This window comes from Neophocaena asiaeorientalis, unplaced genomic scaffold (assembly GCF_003031525.2).
Source record: "Neophocaena asiaeorientalis asiaeorientalis breed wild unplaced genomic scaffold, Neophocaena_asiaeorientalis_V1.1 scaffold659, whole genome shotgun sequence".
Taxonomy (NCBI): Eukaryota; Metazoa; Chordata; class Mammalia; order Artiodactyla; family Phocoenidae; genus Neophocaena; species Neophocaena asiaeorientalis.
Window position 1 is genome coordinate 235,248 of NW_020173776.1, and position 20,010 is coordinate 255,257.

General features: G+C 38.6%; 2 protein-coding genes across 2 annotated transcripts in view; one reads left to right on the plus strand and one right to left on the minus strand.

Annotated features, from left to right (window-relative positions):
• UBE2A (ubiquitin conjugating enzyme E2 A) overlaps positions 1–4,210 on the plus strand; it is a 9,336-nt gene extending 5,126 nt beyond the window's left edge. Inside the window, exons 3-5 of the mRNA XM_024751849.1 lie at positions 1,382–1,471; positions 2,476–2,564; positions 2,908–4,210. Coding sequence (XP_024607617.1) covers positions 1,382–1,471; positions 2,476–2,564; positions 2,908–3,036 — 308 coding nt within the window. The 3' untranslated portion in view covers positions 3,037–4,210. The remainder of the gene's footprint in view (positions 1–1,381; positions 1,472–2,475; positions 2,565–2,907) is intronic.
• A 2,725-nt stretch (positions 4,211–6,935) lies between these two features.
• Positions 6,936–20,010, minus strand: part of NKRF (NFKB repressing factor) — a 13,628-nt gene continuing 553 nt past the window's right edge. Inside the window, exons 2-3 of the mRNA XM_024751848.1 lie at positions 10,963–11,093; positions 6,936–9,908 (exon numbers count right to left, since the gene is read on the minus strand). Coding sequence (XP_024607616.1) covers positions 7,951–9,908; positions 10,963–11,077 — 2,073 coding nt within the window. The 5' untranslated portion in view covers positions 11,078–11,093 and the 3' untranslated portion in view covers positions 6,936–7,950. The remainder of the gene's footprint in view (positions 9,909–10,962; positions 11,094–20,010) is intronic.

Here is a 20,010-nt window from a genome sequence, read left to right on the forward strand (position 1 = left end):
GGCGGACTCTCAACCACTGTGCCAGCAGGGAAGCCCTATAGTCTTTTTTTCTTAAGTGGAAAGGAGGAATGGAAGCAAGGAGGAAATAAATTGCTAACTCGAAGGAACCAGTAACAAATTATACTCTATCTGAAGTGTGGTCTATTGTATTAGAATAAGTAATTTATTAAATGGACCAGAGTAATATAGTGGAACGTGCATCACCTTAGATAATAACTGATTCCTTAAGATTACTTGAAGAAATTTCAGTCAGGAAAAAACAATTGCCCAGTTGTTTTCTTGAATTTATTAAACCCAATTAAAAATAACATTTTGAAGAAAATAATCTCCCCAAATCACAACATCCAACAATTCTTTTTTGGTGGGGGGCGGGGCCGCGCTGTGGGGCATGCGGGATCTTAGTTCCCCGGCCAGGGATCGAACCAGTGTCCCCTGCAGTAGAAGCGCAGAGTCCTAAACACTGGACCACCAGGGAAGTCCCCAGCAATTCTTCAAAGAGATCCAGTTTGTCCATTTCTTATAAATAAGTCTGTTAACTTAGTATACTTTAGGGTCTCCTGCTACCTTAGTTGACACACATTCAAGAAAAATAATTTGTTTCAATAGTAGCGTAAACAAACATCATTAGAAAGAAATTTACTGGAGACATGAATGCAATCTAATATGATTTTTTAATTATTTCTGCCATTAATTCCTACCATTAGTGTGAATAATTGAGTTGGTTTTATAGTGAAGTAGCTTGTGAGTCATACTTAAGGGTTTTAAAGAGGGACTGTGAAGTTTTTTCTGGCTTACATTCAATTATGTTTTCATTATAGAGTTGCTATTACATGAAGAGGAGCCAGTGAACACTTTTCTTATTTCCTGCTATTTTAAAAATAATTTGATTACTGATTTGTATTTCTAGCATTGGTTTTTGAACTTTGTGCTCTCATTCTTTCTAGTGCATTTAAAAATCACCATTTAAGATGACAGCTGATTAAAATTGGCCTTTATTAAGGTCTTTCAGTCTTCTCAAGGAGGAAGGCCACGTTTTGGCTCTAGTTGCTTGTCATTTTAAGGATGTCTTCAAAATGTACAGTGGCTAAAGTTATCCTGCAGGCAGTAATTTTGAGTTTAAAATGGCTGTATTTAAGTTGGGGGGAGAATAATGGAAAAACAGAAAACAAACCACCTTTGAGTGATGGTTCTTACAGTGTCTGTCCATTTTTAGGGCAATCCCTGGAGCTGTATCTCTTACCTGGTCTCTTTCCTCTCTACTCTATATCTTTGCATTATTTCATATAATACTTGAAAAAAGAAGTCATGTAGTATTAAAAACAAAGTACTACCGAACGAAGTGATAAGTAGGTTTTCTTAACCCTTTCTTTTCTAATTACAGGAACCTTTAAGCTTACAATAGAATTCACTGAAGAATATCCGAATAAGCCACCTACGGTTAGATTTGTCTCTAAGATGTTTCATCCAAATGGCAAGTATCACTTTTAATACAGTATTTCAAACTACTACACTGTTTATTTGGGAGGTATTCCACATTTCCTATTTGTCTGTAGCACCTGAGTATTTGTCTAGGCATCTTGCTGTTTCCTGAAAGCTGAACTTGTTCACGGTGGTCTGTTGCTGTCTTGGTCTGTGGTCCTAGAACTGAAGCAGTGAAGGGACATTGCCTTTGCTTGGAATCTGAGAGCCTCCTGGTTTGGATGATTTTATCATTTACTTACTAAACAAAAATAAGGATGTTCTTGAGGTTTCCTTTTAATGTAAGGCCAGATTGGGGTAGTTTTGTGTTGTGATTATTTTCACTAGCATTTAGAGCAATAGTTTTCAGCTTTGGATGCAGATCAGAATTAGCGTGGGACATTTAAAAGCCATGGATGTCCCGGCCCCACTCCAGACCCACTGAATATCAGATTCTGTGGTTGAGTCCAGGTATACGGTATATTGGAAAAGTGCCACAGGTGATTCTAACTTACTATTTTGCTCTTTTATTTTTTTTTCTAGTAGTAAGCCTAGAACAAGTTGCCTTTTATTCAGGTTAATCATGTATTTTCCAGGGTATCAGATATTTTTATCTTCATACCAAAATGAAACCTTGTGAACTCTCAGCTATCTTGGTTATTTCAGATAGGAGATAAAGTTTAAAAATTTAGTGGAGTGAATTTCCCATAAGTCTATCAATGATGAGGAACCCTCTTAAAAAGTGTGCGTGGTTTCCTGGATAACAGGGCAGTCTTTTCAGAATAACAAGCATTAGGCATCTTCCAGTTTTATACTGATTATGTTTGACATTCTCTGATCATCCTGTTTCACTAGTAGTGATTATGACACTTCTTTTAGGAAGGTAACTAAGAAGCAGCTAAGTAATCTTTTTTAAACCTCAAAAGCAAAGTATTCTTGACTGTATTTGTCTTGACTATGATATTAAAACCTTAATGGTTTTGTTACGTTTAACATAACCTACTTCTATGCTCTTAGTCTATGCAGATGGTAGTATATGTCTGGACATACTTCAGAACCGTTGGAGTCCAACATATGATGTGTCTTCCATTTTAACATCCATACAGGTGAATTTTCCTTAATGTGACTATGGCCTTTGATATGTTTATATTAGCAATTGTTTTTGAAAGTCATAAGTAAAAAGTAGGTAAGACCTAACCCACCAGAAAACATATATGTTTGCCTAGCTACTAGCAGATTAATGTAACTGTACATTATTATGCTAAGAGAGCAAATTTAGCTGCTACCTAGGACAATCCGAGTGTGTTGAATATACATATTGGGTTGGCCAGAAAGTTCGTTCAGGTTTTGCATAAGATGGTACGAAAAACCTGAACAAAGTTTTTGGCCAACCACGTGTATATGTATATTTGCATTGAGGAACTGACTCTTTACAAATTGTCTCTATAGTCTCTTTTGGATGAACCCAATCCCAATAGTCCAGCAAACAGCCAGGCTGCTCAGCTGTACCAGGAGAACAAGCGGGAGTATGAAAAACGTGTTTCTGCGATAGTAGAACAGAGCTGGCGTGACTGTTGACCCGGGTGCAGGAAAAGAAGCAGCTGGTCATAAGAAAAATATATATTGATGTGTTTGTCACCTTCCTATTCATCAGTGTCATTACATTTACTTTATTAAAAGCAAAATAGCTGTTGTGCTGTTTCCATCTTCCCTTGCCGGGCTTTTCCTACCCCTTCTACCCTCTCCTTAAACATCAGAAAACACCCTCTATGAGATCAAATGTACTGTACCTGGGTTACGTGCAAAAAGTCACTAATGCTTAATTAATTCCTTTTCTGTTGTATCTCATTTCCAGTTTTATGGCAGTATTGTGTTACTGTACTTTACACTAAGCTTTTAAAATGAATGGTTTTACAAGTGGTGCTTATGCATAGCTTGATGACCAGAATGTTATTTTTAACAGAATGATTACTGAAGTGTTTCACCCTGGCTGGTCCTTCACTTTTGTTGGATTTAGAAGTGAATTTTTGGAATATGGCCTATAGGAAACAGGGAAACAAATGCACATAAACATTCATTTTGAGAGAGCAACGGAAGCTAAAGAGGCTGTGATACTAATATCAAACTAACATGAGTTGTGTTTTGTACTGGTAGGAAGGAGAATGTTAAAGGGCTCAGCCAAAGGAGTGCAGCATAGTAACTGACACTTCCTCTCCTTGCAAGGTGTTCGATGGACACACCCAAGCTAAGATTCAGGATACTGAAGTCTTCTGGATTTTCACTTTTTAAAGAGGTGTGGGAGCAGAGGAATGGAAACAATCATTAGTTTTTAAGCTAGGGAAGGTTGGAGATCCTTTAATCCTTTTAAAGGAGCAGTGCTACCCTAGATGAACAAATTCATAATCATTGTTTTTTTAGAGTTTTAATTAACCCAAGGAAGGGAACATGTCTGTGGTAAACTATTTTCCACTCAAATCCTCTGTTAATGCTGCATGCTTTAGTTTCTTCCTCCCTTTCAGTATTATAAGAACCTTAAAGTCAATGTCTGTAATCTTTCTTTGGATATTTATACTTTTAGATTGACAGTACCTTTAAGTAGCAGTGTGGGACAAAGCTTGTAAATGTTTTGTCTGATGTTCCATTGTCACCTTTTGTGCATTTATCACTCTTCTGAATTCAACTTTGCACAAGTAACCCATGTAAAAAATGTACATTTTTCAAAACTTGTAAATAAAAATAACCTTAAAATTTTGTAGTCAAGGTATAATTATATTTTAGCTCAGTATGAACTTTTAGTATGAATTTATTGGACTCTCATATCTATCTACTCATTCCCCCCCTTAAAATAAAAATTATGGTAAAAGCAAAAATACAGATTCTGGGAGAGGGAGAAGAGTAGATACTGCTGGAGAGGACGTATTTTCTTTTCAGTCATAAGTGTTTAAAGCTTTTTTAAAACGTGCTAACAGAATGTAAATCTATTAGGTGAAACAAAGTTACTTCAGCACATATTACAGTCAATCGAGGGAACGAAATTGTGGTAAGGGGGGAGAAGTAACCTGGAGATTTACCAGCATCCTCAGAGACCAAGATCTAACTTGTTGATCCTGACAGTCCACCTCTTAAAAAGGCCCTAGCTTAACAAACAAACTAAATAATAAAATGGTATTTTAAGTCTCATGTAAAGCTTGGGAGTACAGGTATCCTCAATGTTACCTTGTTTCTAAGACATGGCACTTAAAGGAGCCTCAACATGAGGGAGCTCATCCTACACTGAACACATGGACTGGTTAGTTTCACCTAGAAGCAACATCCTTAAATGCACTTACTTTCTCTTAAGTCCATTTCTACTTCAAAGTAGAATGACATTAAATTGGTCTTTATTTGGCAGATCAGTTTTACATAAATTTCTTCATCCTACTGTGGCTGGATATCTTTTTTTTGTTCTTTTTGTTTGTTTGTTTTTGCCACACTGTGCAGCTTGTGGGATCTTAGTTCCCCGACCAGGGACTGAACCCGGGTCCACGGCAGTGAAAGCACTGAGTCTTAACCACTGGACCTCCAGGGAAGTCCTGTGGCTGGGTTATCTTAAATATTGACACTGTTACTTATACTTGAAAAAATTAAGGTGAGATTGGGAATGTGCAAGTTTAATATTTTTTTTTTGTACACCTCCTGAGAAACACTATTCCCAATCGCTTTCGTGGGATAATCCTTTTAAAATCTTACAACGGCGTCAACAAGCTGACCTCCCAAAGCATCATATCCATGGTCAAAGGCACCACAAATCATTCATTTCAAAGTTTAATGCTAATTTGCCTTTTTTCTTTACAGTTTTTTTAAACAAATGCCACAGGCTGCCTGCATACAATAATTTATAACAACAATAAACCAGATTTGTGAGGTCCCCTTTTGAATGGCAGAATTGAACTTGAACCTTCAATTCTGCACCTGCTGGTGTGGCAAAGAGGGTATGATGAAGAACCAAAGCTGTAATTAAAGTCCTTTCTTTAGGACCCATCTCCAGCTTCAGGAGTTACTCATAGCACAGTGAATGCACCGTATACTATTTTAAAAAGAATCCCAACAGAATGCAGGAAATTTCTATTCATTTTCTAATCAAAGGGGAGGGGAAAAAATCCTCTCCTTGAGGGGAAAAATAAACAATAGGTCTGTGAGCCTCAAAGCTATAAATATAACTGAAAGCAGAGTTAGTTCCTCAGTATAATATATTTAAGTGACTCAAATAAAACTTAAAACTGCTCATGTACCTGCGCAGGTTTTATAGCAAGGTTACTGGGTTAAAACGGCTGCCATCTCAAAGAAAGGGAAAATACAAGAACCAACAAAAAGGGGACAAAACACAACAGCAGGGTTGTCAGCAGCTCATTTTTGCCAAACCCATTTCTCAACGTTCTTTATTCTCAAGCAAGAGTTAAATGACTTCACCCTAATTCCACATCTATACCAAGGCAGATCTAAGAAGTTAGGAAATCTGGACTCTTCAATCGAGAACCAAATATACACTTGGCCCCATTATTTCAGAGCTTAACTATATTAATATTCTGTTCTATTGAACTTATATAGATAAACCAGATTTGTGTAACACTACCCTACTCCTCCAGCCCCCAAATCATTTTGGGAAGAGAAAAGAAATGTAGAGACATGAGTTTTCACACTCCTTAATCCCCAAAGCCACTCTTACCCAAGAGAGTTGAAGCCTGGCTTTTCTAACACTAATTGAACCACAGCTTCTCAGAGTTGGCATGAGACTTGTAGGTAAAAAAAAAAAAATCCTATAAAATCTATAAACATTTTAGCTTAGTTCCCTTTGCCACTGTTAAAACGTTAAGTGCCAAAATAAAATGCACACCTCATTTCCCTTCCTACCAACATTAGGAAAGGCCATATACTGCAGGACAAAGGAGTTAGTGGAAAGCAAACATCACTTACTGTGTTAATCGCTGTAGGTGACTAAAAGTCACAGAGGTCCAGGCATAAAAGTTAATCCCTTTATATTTTTAAAATACTGATTTAACTACAATGGACAGCTTCTTAATGTAAAATATAAATAAGAGGGGAAAGGAAATTGTTCATTGTGGGCCAATTACATGTCAACTTTGGTGCTAAATGTTTTAAGACACTGTAAACAACCTAACTGTTCTAAATATGAAGTCATTGGAAGTGTTTATCAATATCAGTATTTATCTCTGAATATTAACACTTGATTTATCTGAGATACAAAAACAAAATCACGTAAAAGTAAACAGCCTGAGATTTGGTTGCAGCCAGCAGGTTGGTCCCCAGAGAAAACGTGATGGGTGGCTGACTGGCTGTTCGTATCTGCTAAGTCATTATGTTCATCCACATGTGCTCTAAGTGTTGAAATATTTTGTGCAAACGCCACTTCCCTTCTCCAAAGACCCAAAGTGTCGCTACCAGGCTGCTTCCCAGAAACAAGCACACCACCATTTTGATCAACTTTGGCTCCTTTTTATTCAGGAAGCATACACTAATCCTTTTTATACAGTTTTTTTTTACATTCCAGAAATAAGCGAAAATAGCAGTTTTAAATATGTTACAAAGTTGGCTTTGGGGGCTAAATAAGCTTTTTGAGAGAGGGACCAGCCAACTAACCTTTTCATCAAAGCACCAATGTATCTTCAGTCTTTTACCAAGCTCCACCACAGCTGTGGCCACCCTGGATGTGCTATACACCCAAATCATGTGAAAGCTATAACGGAGAGTTGCTGCGAGTCTCTCTGCAAGGCACCAAGAACAGACAGTTCCAGCTTCCTTTCTTCAGACTGAATCAAAGTTTTGGGAACTTTTCAATTGCTCTCTCAAGTAGTGCTCTCTCAGCATGAAGACTAGAATTCGTTAACACTCATATATCACAAGATACAGTGTATCACTTCCAATATTCTGGAAACCACATGGTAGAAGTTATAAATAAATGAACACTAAAATTACTTTAAGAAAGTTTTACATCATTTAGTTGGTAAGGACATTTACACGTACAGCACAATTTACTATTAAACATTCTATAACTGGCTTCACATAAAGATGAAAATAGGTAATACAAAATGACCTGACATTTTCAGTGAAGTCTGGAATTAAGACTGTAGTTTTATTGTAGTCAATATCAACTTTACATATTGTTGCAAATTGCTGTGCTATGCCCTTTAAAATGGGAATTTATTTCTCGGGGTGAAATTCCATTTGGATATGTGTTCTTGCTTTGTACAAACTACTAAAATCTGAGGGACACAGCAATATCAAAGACACAAACAGTAACTGCACGATATTATCTGCTGGATTAAGCTAACACAAGTGGACAGAATTCTTCGAGTTCCAGTATCTAATAAAGCACTATATGAAATGAACAAGGTGAAACATCTTCATGAATATACTCTGCAACCGGAACATGCAGCATTTCTTTAATTCACAAATCTGCCTCATTAGGCATTTACAAAATAAATTAGTAAGATCTCAATTTGCTTGAGGCATCACAAGCTCGTAATGCCCCACTTGGCCTTCCTGTTTGAGCTGGTCTAATAAATCCTCCTTCCGTCTTTTTCTACCTACCACCAGGTACCTATCGTGGCCCACCCCATGAGACTTACTCTTAAGACCATACTTCTGGGCAATCTGATGTATTTGCTTCCGCTCATCATTAGTCAGCTCTGTAGAGAAGGTTAAATCCGTGTGGCTCTCCGAGCGGGCATAGTTTCTGATGATCTGTTCAATATCTCTCTTGGCAATTTTATTTACCCTCTCTACATCAAGACCAAGCCCTTCCCGCTTATGCTGCTCTTTGACAGAGATTGGCTCCCGAATGCCCTCACCAGATTTACCTAAACCACCACCCGTCCAACCCATCTTTCTCAGCAGCTGATTTCCAATGTTATCTTCTTTGATTTGTTGTTTGTAAGCCTCCTCTGCTGAGCGACCTTGAATTTCATTTCTTGAGATCACATCTTCAATAGCTCCTTTCTTCAAGTTGTTAATGACAGTCGGCTGGGTCTTTTTGAGGGTTTTCACAGCTTCCCCAGCAGCTTCATATTTGACAGTTTTCTTCACTCCAACTGCTTCTGCAATTACTTCACTCTCTAGAATCACCTTGCATTTCCATCGGAGTCCTGTCATTCTTTCATAGACATATTCAACTGTCATTCGATTAAACTGAGCTGTGTCGTTCAGCGTGCACACAGGATCTGAAGAATTCTCATAAACCACGAGATCCTTTATATCTTTCTTCTTCCCAGTTCCCCTGGGTGAAGAGCCTGTTTGGCACTGTGAACTTTTGACAGATGGGTAAGTGGGTTGCGTTTTTTGAAGGATTTTCAAAGCCTCATCAGCAGCTGCATGTTTACTTGTTTTTTTGGTTCCATAACCTTCAGCTAAGCAGTGATCTTGCAAAAACACTCGACAACGCCACGTACGATTTGGCATCATCTCATATTTGTATTCAACAGACATTTTGTTGTATGAGGCAGAATTGTTAAGGATACCAATTGCATCATTTGCATTTTCTATAAGGATAAAATTGGTCCAGTGTTTGGCAGAAGCATTAAAAATCGGCTGCCCAGAAGCCTCTTTAGCCAGCACCACCAGCTCTTCTGGTCGTCTCAGAGCTGGAGGGAATTCATATGAAGACATGCCAATCTGACACACCACAAGGTCCTCTCCAATCGTGTGCTTGAATTTCCGTCCGACAACCCTAACTTCAATACGTTTCTGCAAGAGTTTTACAGCTAGCTCAGTAGCTCGATCCCTGGAACCATTCTTGCTGCCAGCATAACCTGTAGTTAAGTAGATATTTTGGCATCTAACTTCACAAGCATAACCATCTGTTAGAAGTTTTTTATTTTTGGGGATGTCAGCAGGAGGGATTTCTTTTAAAGGAGCGTATATATATTCAGGATTTGTCTTACATGCCTGAATACAACGAGTTAACATATATGTGTAATTAATTTTATCAGATCCAGAGGTCATCTCTGGATTAGAAAGGTTCTTCCAGATAGTTGCTGTTAATTTTTCAATAAAATACTGCTTCTCGGCTACCACTGACTCAGGAAACGTCTGTGACGGTGAAGGCTCAGGAGCTGACTGGCAGTTTGCCTGCTGTGATGTGCTGCTGGGGGCAGGGTTCCCACTGTCAATATACATGTTGGCTGTTACAGGCTGGTCTTTTGTGAAAATAAATCCTGATGAATCACAATACTGAGAATTTCCATCTTGTATACTGAAAGAGTCTTGAGTATAATCTTGGTAGATGTCTCTTGGCATGCTGGCAAAATGTGTTTGTTCGTTTACCTCTTTTGTTGGAGGGCCATAAGGATCTTCCTGTCTTTCATCTTTTGAACTACTAGCTACAAAATGCACAGGCTCAAAACGAGGTCTCACATGGAATTTGGAACCGGCTTGCTTTTTAGGAGGATTTTGACCTATAGAATGAGTGAAATTTACAATTCATTAAAAAAGGAATATTTCAAAAGAACCAAGCAGGAAAATAGTACCAACCATATTATTTTTGCAAACTATATTGTTGGTACAAGATACTTCCCATCACAAAAACTTCAGGTCATTTAGGTGAAGGTACTCAAATGTCAGTGTAAGATTCCAGCATAAGGAGGGATGCTCCCTGTCTTTCCATGTGTAAGGGAAGAGATCTGATAGAAAATATGCCATCAACTCGGGTATGCAGGTCACCACCATGCATGACTGCTAGATGCTTCTACATCTAATGCGTTAAAGCACAGGTGAAGTGTACCGAGTAAGAGGTTGTTCCACTACGATCTCATACCACCTGTGCTGAAAAGCTCCCTTCTTAAGGACTGCAAACGGAACAGATGGCTCTAACGCAACAGAGATGATGAGCAGAGGCATTTACGAAGCCTCTCTTTTGTACCAGAAGTGACTGACTCTGTGATGGTGCTTTTACATGGTTGTGACTGAAAAATCAAATTAAAAAAATTGTCAAAAGATCCCAAAGGTTTTCAACTTCAAAATCTTAGTTCTGACCTATTCTGCACAAAAAGGTGTTTGCTATATTTTATTTCTAGAACAACTGGAAACTAATGATTTATGGAGGATATCAAATTTAAAGCTATGGAAGGACTCTGCTGAGGCTATACCAGACACTAGAGCTTTCTCCCTATAACACTGTTTAGTAGAAAATTGGTCCACGCTGGACCCATCCAAGAGGATTTAGTTACTTAGATGCTCAAATGATCTAGAGTATAAGGTTGTTCTATTTAAAGGGAGGTTCCATGGCACGGACTTCAAGGACAGCATTATAGGGTGAGTTCAGTATTCTTAGTTTTCAGTTCTATTTAGCATCCTAAAAAAAATGTATAAACTGAAAGTTAAAATTTTACATTTGTGTAAGATCCAAAGTTACCAATGTTATTTAAAAAATCATATACCACACTCATATCATTAAAAAAAAAAGCCACACTGTTTCTTCAAATCCCACCTTCCAGAAATAAGTATACTCACCATCACATGTTGAGAGGTGACGTTTTTGACCTTTGGAAGGTTTGGACAGCATCAGATCATATGAAGGCATCTCCCCAATATCAATACCTTCAGCCATTTGGAGAATTTTTTCCATCAAGCGTGGGCTGTACCTATTTAAATTAATATAATCTACAGTTAAAACAGATAAGAATGCAGTTTTTGAAAAAGTTTCTAGATGACCCGTCTTATAATTGCTCCCATAGGACTTTACCAACAGAGTGTCTTGGCTATAAAACTGAAGAATCTGCCATAAAATAGTTATGTATCAAATGAGTAATTATGTTACTATCATTAGGAGACATACAAACATAAAAATCAAGAAATTTAGGAGAAGACCTTATCTTTAATTTGAACTACAAGTATCCATATAAACTCATAATTTTCCTCTATCATATATGTATATTATGTGTAAATAATTACATTAATATATTTACAGAAGTACTAAGAGTGTTAATAAGAGATGGGTTGTGGGACTTCCCTGGTGGCGCAGTGGAAAGACTCTGTGCTCCCAATGCAGGGAGCCTGGGTTCGATCCCTGCTCAGGGAACTAGATCCCACGTGCATGCCACAACTAAGGAGTCCGAAATTAAGGAGCCCACGTGCTGCAACTAAGGAGTCTGCCTGCTGAAACTAAGACCTGGTGCAACCAAATAAATAAATAAATAATAAGGGATGGGCTGTTAACATCCAGATTGTGGTTTCTATCACTTCCCACCAAAAGGAATCAAGAGTCCCGAGAGAAATGGTTGGATCGGATCCAAGTCTGGGGCAAGAAATGTATAAGGTGAACCTGGGAGATATTTTTGTGCCTGGAAACAAGGAAGCTGTCAAAGACCTCAGGGGTTGTGTCAAATGGACTCAGAAGTGAGCCAACTTGAGTATCAGTGAGAATAATCACAGTGGACTGAAACACATCAAATATTTTAAAAATCCATTAGTTCATAATAATACTTACAAACTCATTATTGGTCACCTTTGTAGGGAATCAAAACATTATTCCAAAAACAGGTAATGAAAGCAAGCATTTATCTGGCATTTTCCTGTACAGACTGTACCTCAGAGAATCTAGAGAGTTGATGAGGAAAATCTCTTTTACAGAAGCATTCCAGCTAATAAATGAAGGAATGATAGATTACTACCATTTTGCGACCCATAATGCAACAATAAGTGATCATCAATGGCTGCTAAGCTTATCAGATGAAAAGTTGATGGAGAAGAACCTAGAAACAGACCCATACGAACGTGCTCAACTGTCGACAAAGCTGCAAAAGCAATCCAATGGTGGAAGGACAGCCTTTTCATCAAATGGTGCTGGACCAAGTGGGTATCCTTAAGCCAAACAAACAACCTCAACCTAAACCTCACACCTTACACAAAAATTAACTCGAAACGCATCACAGACTGAAATGTAAAATGTGAAACTAAAAAGCTTTTACAAAAAACACAGGACAAAATCTTCAAGATCTAGGACTAGGCAAAGAGTTCTTACATTTGACACCAAAAGCATGATCCATTAAAGAAAAAGTTAATAGGGCTTCCCTGGTGGCGCAGTGGTTGAGAGTCTGCCTGCCGATGCAGGGGACACGGGTTCGTGCCCCGGTCTGGGAAGATCCCACATGCCGCGGAGCGGCTGGGCCCGTGAACCATGGCCGCTGAGCCTGTGTGTCCGGAGCCTGTGCTCCGCAACGGGAGAGGCCACAGCAGTGAGAGGCCCGCGTATCGCAAAAAAAAAAAAAAAGAAAGAAAAAGTTAATAAAATGGACCTCACCAAAATTTAAAACTTTTGTTCTCAAAAGACCCCATGAAGAGGATGAAAAGACAAACTACAGACTGCAAGAAAACATTTGCAAACCACACACTTGACAAAAGATTAGTATCTAGTATAAAGACCTCTCAAAATGCAACAGTAAGATATATACATATATAATGTGCATATGTGTATATACACATATATATGTGTACACATACATATAAATGAACAAAAGATATAAACAGAACATTTCACCAAAGAGGATATACAGATTGAAAATAAGCACACAAAAAGACGTTCAACATCATTAGCCACCAAAGAAATGCAATTTAAAACCACAATGAGATATCACTCCATACCTATCCGAGCGGCTAAAGTGAAAAATAGTGACAATACTAAATGCTGACAAGGATGCAGAAAAACTGGATCACCCGTACACTGCTAGTGGGAATGTAAAATGGTATGGACACTCTGGAAAACAACTTGGAAGTTTCTTATAAAATTAAACATGCAATTACCTCACAATCTTGCAACCGTACTTTTGGGCATTTATCTCAGAGAAATAAAAGCTTATGTTTACACAGAAAACTGTACACAAATGTTCAAAACAGCTTTATTTGTAACAACCCAAAACCGCAATCAGCCCAGATGTCTTTCAACAGGTGGTTAAACTCTGGTACCACATACCCCGTGGTACTCGGCAATAAAAAGGAGAAAACTATTGATACACACAATACTGTGTATGAGCGGGAGGGAGATGGATGTGGTTATAAAAGCACAACATGAGGGATCCTTGTGGTACTGGAACAGTTCAATATCTTGACTGTGGTAGTGGATATGCAAACCTACATGTGACAAACTGTACTGAATTAAACACACAACACACACACACACACACACACACACACACACACACACACACCAGTATAAACTTCCTAATATAAAAGTAGCTTTCCAGGACTTCCCTGGTGGCGCAGTGGTTAAGAATCCGCCTGCAAATGCAGGAGATGCGGGTTCGAGCCCTGGTCTGGGAAGGTCCCACATGCCACGGAGCAATAGTAAAACTGGGGGAATCTGTGTAGAATCAGTGGATTGTAACAAGGTCATTATCCTGGTTATGATATGATACAATAACTTAGCAAAATGTTGTCACTGGGGGGAACTGGGTAAAGAGTACAGGGCACTGCTTTGTGTTATTTCCCTACAATTACACGTGAATCTATAATTATTTCAATAAAAATTTCAATTAAAAAAAGCTGGTGGAGAACTTTATAATCTTAATATCACTAAAAATTGGACAACCAGACCTGTGTCCCTGATGTGATATGACAGGACAAAGATCTAAAAAGTGTTCTTGCCCACCAAATAATTGAACTCAAACCTCATCAAGCCCATAACTCCTAGAAACATGTTAAACACCATCACAAGCATACAGCCAGCCAGGGACTTCCCTCGTGGTCCAGTGGGTAAGACTCCATGCTCCCAATGCAGGGGGCCCTAGTCGGGGAACTAGAGCCCGCATGCCACAACTAAAGATCCCACATGCCACAATGAAGATCCCGCATGCCGCAACTAAGAGCTGGTGCAGCCAAAATAAATAAATATTAAAAAAAAATACAGCCAGCCAAATCCATAATGAAGGAAACACTATGCGACAGCCCATTTCTTCATCAAATAAACAGCATGAAATAAAAGGAGAGGGAATGGTTATAGGTTAAAGGAGACAGATCAACCAGATATGCGTGGACCTTGTTTGGACTGTGAATCAAACCAACTGTAAAAAGGTATCCTGAGGGGCTTCCCTGGTGGCGCAGTGGTTGAGAGTCCGCCTGCCAATGCAGGGGACACAGGTTCATGCCCCGGTCCGGAGCGGCTGGGCCCATGAGCCATGGCCGCTGAGCCTGCTCGTCCGGAGCCTGTGCTCCAAAACGGGAGAGGCCACAGCAGTGAGAGGCCCGCGTACCGCAAAAAAAAAAAAAAAGGTATCCTGAGACAAATGCAGAAAACTAAACATGGACTAGGCATTGGATGATTTTAAGAAATTATTGTTAACTTTGTTGAGTATGAATAATGGTATTATGAAAAATTACCTGGTACAGATATATACTAAAGTATTTGCAGGAGAAATGATGTCAAGATTTTCTTTAATATACTCTAGACTGTCTCCCACAAAAAAACTGGGGGCAAGATGAAATGAGAAGGGTAGCATGACAGACTTGATAATTGCTGAAGTTGAGTAATGGGCACATGGGTGTCCACTAAACTATTTTTGTGTGTTTGATTTTTCCACAATAAAAAGCTTTAAAACATACAATTTTTAAAAGGACTCCTTTATGAAGTAGATTGGAGCTTGACAGAATATCAGTTTCCTGCAGAGAAACAAAACTATGGGCTCATGGGAAGTTTTGGTTATCATGGGGATCTACTCACCCTTCCTACCTTCAGAGCCTTTCCCAGCCTACCGGGGACCACTGGACTGCCAGGGAATTCCCCAAGCAAGTTCTGAAAATGAGTGACTAGCACACCTCTACATGAATAGGTTCTGAACTTGAAGGAGGATAACATTTTCCATTTTCAACACAATAGGTTCCACACCCTTCAGATGTCTTTCCTTGCAAAGCAGAGAAGTGACATGGTGGCCTTCACTGACAGATTACCTGGAAGCCAGCCCAGTTGTAACCCGCACTTCCCACTGATAACTGCTGCTGCTAGCACCAGTGTTTAAACGCCAAGAGTAATTTTATTTTTATTTACTCTTATCTAAATATCAAAAGACATCGCCTAAAACGTCATACATTGTATATATCACTTTGATTAAGATTTGGGAGTCCAATTTCCAAGGTGATGAAAACAAAAGATTATGAAAGTGAGACGAAGTCTACAAATCTTAAACTGGTATTGCCACTCTTGCTACCAAAATTGGCACTACAACCAACCCACTCACCTTGAATTCCAGTCAAAATTCGCCAGACCTTAAATTATAGTCTGATTCCAAATACGGTATACAACTGTAAATGGCATGTATGCCATACAGTGTTCACGAATGATGCATTTGGGGCCTACTCCATTCATTCACTTTTTCTCTCAGGTTTCTTCCAGCGTTATTAATGATTATACCTACTTACTGTTCTCTATTCATTACATCTGCCACAAAATTCAATATCATCCATAGGCTATAAAAATAAACCTCTGTGTTAGTTGCCAACACAGTCGTCTTCTCAGCCCTTTATTAGGAAGTCATAATACTGAAGAAGCCCAACCAGCTGAAAAAATAATGGAACAGACCGTATAGTGCCTAACACTTGACTATTCAAAGAACAATGCAAATATTAATCTTTGCATTAATCTTTACTATGAAGACCACTAGGATTTCTGTCTCCAGAGAGTAGCTACCCGGGGATAAAAAAGTGGTTCCACAAATTTGAAATAAGCCAAGGCAGTAAAGCTTTCATTACTCAGTTTTCCGTAGTGTATTTTTTGTTGTTGTTGTAGTGGATTTAAAAGGAACACCTTTACTCCAGAAATTTTAGAGAATCCACCAAGAAAAGCATCTACAAACCCAACCACTGATAACTTCACTAACATTTTGGGGTTTACTTTTTATTCCTTTTTCTATGCTTCCCATACCACGTCCCCCCACCACCCCCAAAAAAACCACTATCAGATCATCTATGTTGATTTGTAATCTGCTGGGGGCGGGTGTTGTTTTTCTTAATTTACTATGTCATAAACTTTCTCTCCATGTCATTACCACATGAGTTTTAATGGCTATGTAGTATTCTATCTTACGGTGGGACCATGATGTAAAGTGTCAGTAAGGCAAGTCTAATAGAGTAATTTTAAGATGCATGCATATTATGTAGTTAAGTCTGTTAATTCACCCATTTGGTTGTAAATGCTTAAAAAAGAAAACCAAAAAGCCCCAGCAAGTCTCTAAGGTTTCCAAAGATAGTTTATTATGCTCCAAGCTTTAGGAAATCACAACTGTCCCACCATACCTAGCATACAAAAAGATGATGTCTAATGGACAAAGACATCTGACTTCATGAATCTTACATTCTTGAAAAAAGACACGTGCATATAGGTGTATACTTATGATATACAATGGCACCTGAAATTTAATGAATATTCAGTAATAGATGCTTTCAATTTTTAAAAATTTATTAAACTGCTCTCTACTAGGTCCAAATAAAAAAGCTGAGGTTTGAAAACTAAGCAAAGATTAGAATTTCCAAGTATAAAATTATTTATGCAAAACTATTCTTAAGACTCCTAACATAGTCAGTGAATAACATAAAACCAAGATTATTGATACATCTTTTGAAAGCTCCCACTCATACTTCATTAACTGGTGACTGATGCACTCTACCTACTATGTGCGAGGTTAGCTTCACAACATGAGCCCAGCTAGCATCTACCTTCCAAACACCAATCTCAATCAACAAGGAAGAGACAAAATAATCAAGGTGGCAAAGCTGATTTTATTTTAGGCTATATTTTCTCTATTAATTAATATCTCATCAAAGGTAATTAGGCCAGGATTCTGTTTCTAATACTACTGATGAAGAACGACTGGAAAACTGAATGCTCCAGTTAACCAAACATTCTGCTTTATTAAATATACATACACTATTGACAATTTTAAGTAAAAACTGCAGAGGTCCCTAGGCATTCATATGAACAATTATGTCAGTGCTGTAGATGTAGTTGATTAGAAGACTGCACTAACTTTTCATTAACCACAAGACAATCTTAGAAATTGCCTACAGAAAACAATCTTGACAGGTTGTTTACTTTTATGAAGCAGACAAGAAAAAGTGAAGAGAAATAATTTCAGCTATTTGGGCTCCTCATTGCCTAGACTATGAGGGAAAAAATGATCAAAAAGCAGACTGGAAAACATTGCTTTATTTTATCCTATAAGGCAATGGTTCTTATAATGTAGTCCCTGGATGAGCATTTTCTAATCAACAGTATTATCTGGGAGTTAGTTAGAAATGCAAATTCTGGGGTCCCACCTCACACCTACTGAATCAGAAACTCTGGGAGTGGAGCCCAGCAATGTGTTTTAATAAGCCTAACAGGTGATTCTGATGCTTGCTTAAGTCTGAGAAACATGTTACAGATAGTCAAGAAGATATTCAAACTTGTTCTCTGACAATCGCCACTATAACCAAAAAGAATGAAACATGGTTTACTTCCCTGCACATTTGAGCTCCTCCTCCTGGCTTGGTCTTATGATCAAGGAGTTTTCAAAGATGTCCTTAACCTAGGAGTTCTTTCAGCCCCAGCTAAATCAGAACACAGAAAGTCCTGCGAGTGGGAAACAAAAGGCAAAGAGTTCCCTTCTTGCTACTGTTTATAATCTGTTCTGTAAGTCACGGGATGAGCCTTGAACAACAAATTAACAATTTTAGAGGAGAATGGGCTGTGTCACCATGTACTCCACAGTTCCCTTGGGAGAAAAGAAGAGTCTTCCGTCACAGAAGAATAGACCAGAAAACAAGAGCTCTGCCAACATCGACATTAACAAGTACTGGAATACAGATTTTACCCACCTGAAGATGACAGCTAATATAAAGCCTGCCTAAAGTGGGAGACTGCACTTGGTCCCTAGCTTCCAAGATTCTTTATTGCCTCTTCCATTTCTCCTATATCTAAGTTATCAGGTACAATGCAAACATTACTCTTCAGTTAAGCTACTGGATAATGTTATAGCAATTCTTGTATTGATTGAATTGACTTAACTACAATGCAACATGATGACAATACATGTGTTGATATATATACTATACACAAATGTGCCTGGGTGAGTGCATACACACAAATGCTCTGGATGCCTGAGCTTTTAACACTATCACTGGCCCGGTTTATGTTTTTAATGCCCTAGTTATGCTCAAGGCTGTTGTTCTCGGGATGAAATCCTGAGAGATAATAATGACTTATGTCCGTTACTTGCTTTCACTCCTGGTCCATCCTTCCCTATAGCAGCTGTGTCTCAGTGCAAAGAACATCGGAAGACTTGGGTCCCAGCCCCAACTATGGGACCTTGGAAAAGTCACTTAACTTCTTGGCTTCCGTTGATTTAGCTGTAAAAATGACACCACTCAATTTCTAAGGTTGTTGTATTAAATGAGATACATAAATGTTTTAAGTATTTTGTACATTACAAAGCTGTATTCATCTGTTCATGCCACACATATTTACTGAGCAGCTATTATGAAGAAGGCACTCTTCTAGGCACTGAGGATAAAGGTGTGAACAAGAAAGCAAAAACCCTTCCCCCAAAGGAGCTCACATTCTTGTGGGAAGGTAAGATTTATCATTAACACAAAGGATGGTTATTCTCCTCACCTATAACTTTTTTTTAAGGATTCAGATTCCCCATGGCCTTCTGTGATATTAAGGAGATCTATGATTACAGGATAAAGGTACCTTTTCTACTGCCAGAATAATATTGTTAAGTGAAGGTCAATTAGATTTATCTGACTTGATTAATTACTGAGGCTTCCCCAGTTGTAACCAGTTCCTCCAGTGAAATAATCATTATCTCTGGAGGCAGAAATTACACTAACCTAGAGTAGAAAAAAACACATTTGTGTTATGAAAGCAAAACAAAGTATCACGCTGGATGCTATGTTCAACAATTTTAAGCACTAACAGTAGACAATCCTATTTATCTATATCTGTTACAGTCATTCCTGGAACTGAACTGGCTTTAATTGATCTGATCATTTTCCAGAATTTCTTATCCTTCCTAGTAAAAAATTCACCGTGAGGCAAGAGTGTCCAAAAAAGAAGCCTCTTAGTCTATCAAAGGAATGATTAGTCTAGTATCGGGCCTGTTTGAGGGTTCTGTATGACAGTGGTCCAAGTAGTCTGTTGAGAAAAAAAAAATGCGTTGGAACCATACCGCAGTCTCCATTGAATGCAAAGAGCTTTCAAAGAGGCCTGTTCAGAACACAGGCCAGGTTCTAGGAAAGGCGGGTAGGGGACTCATACCTAAAACCTCACCCAGAGGCCAAATGTTAATCCTTCTGATCACAATGAAGGGGAAATGCGGGCAATCCTTTTTTACAGCAGATATATCCATTTCTTTGTTTGCATCCATACACATTATGCGCAAATCTACAAGAAGGCGGGCCCTGCGGCTGAGAGACCTCACACAAACCGCCTCCCCAGGAGAAGACAGTACAACCCAGCTGAGGAGCTGGTGTTGTTTAATTTAACGGGGATGGAAAGGGAGACCAGTCAGGAGGAGAGAAGAATTAGAACCA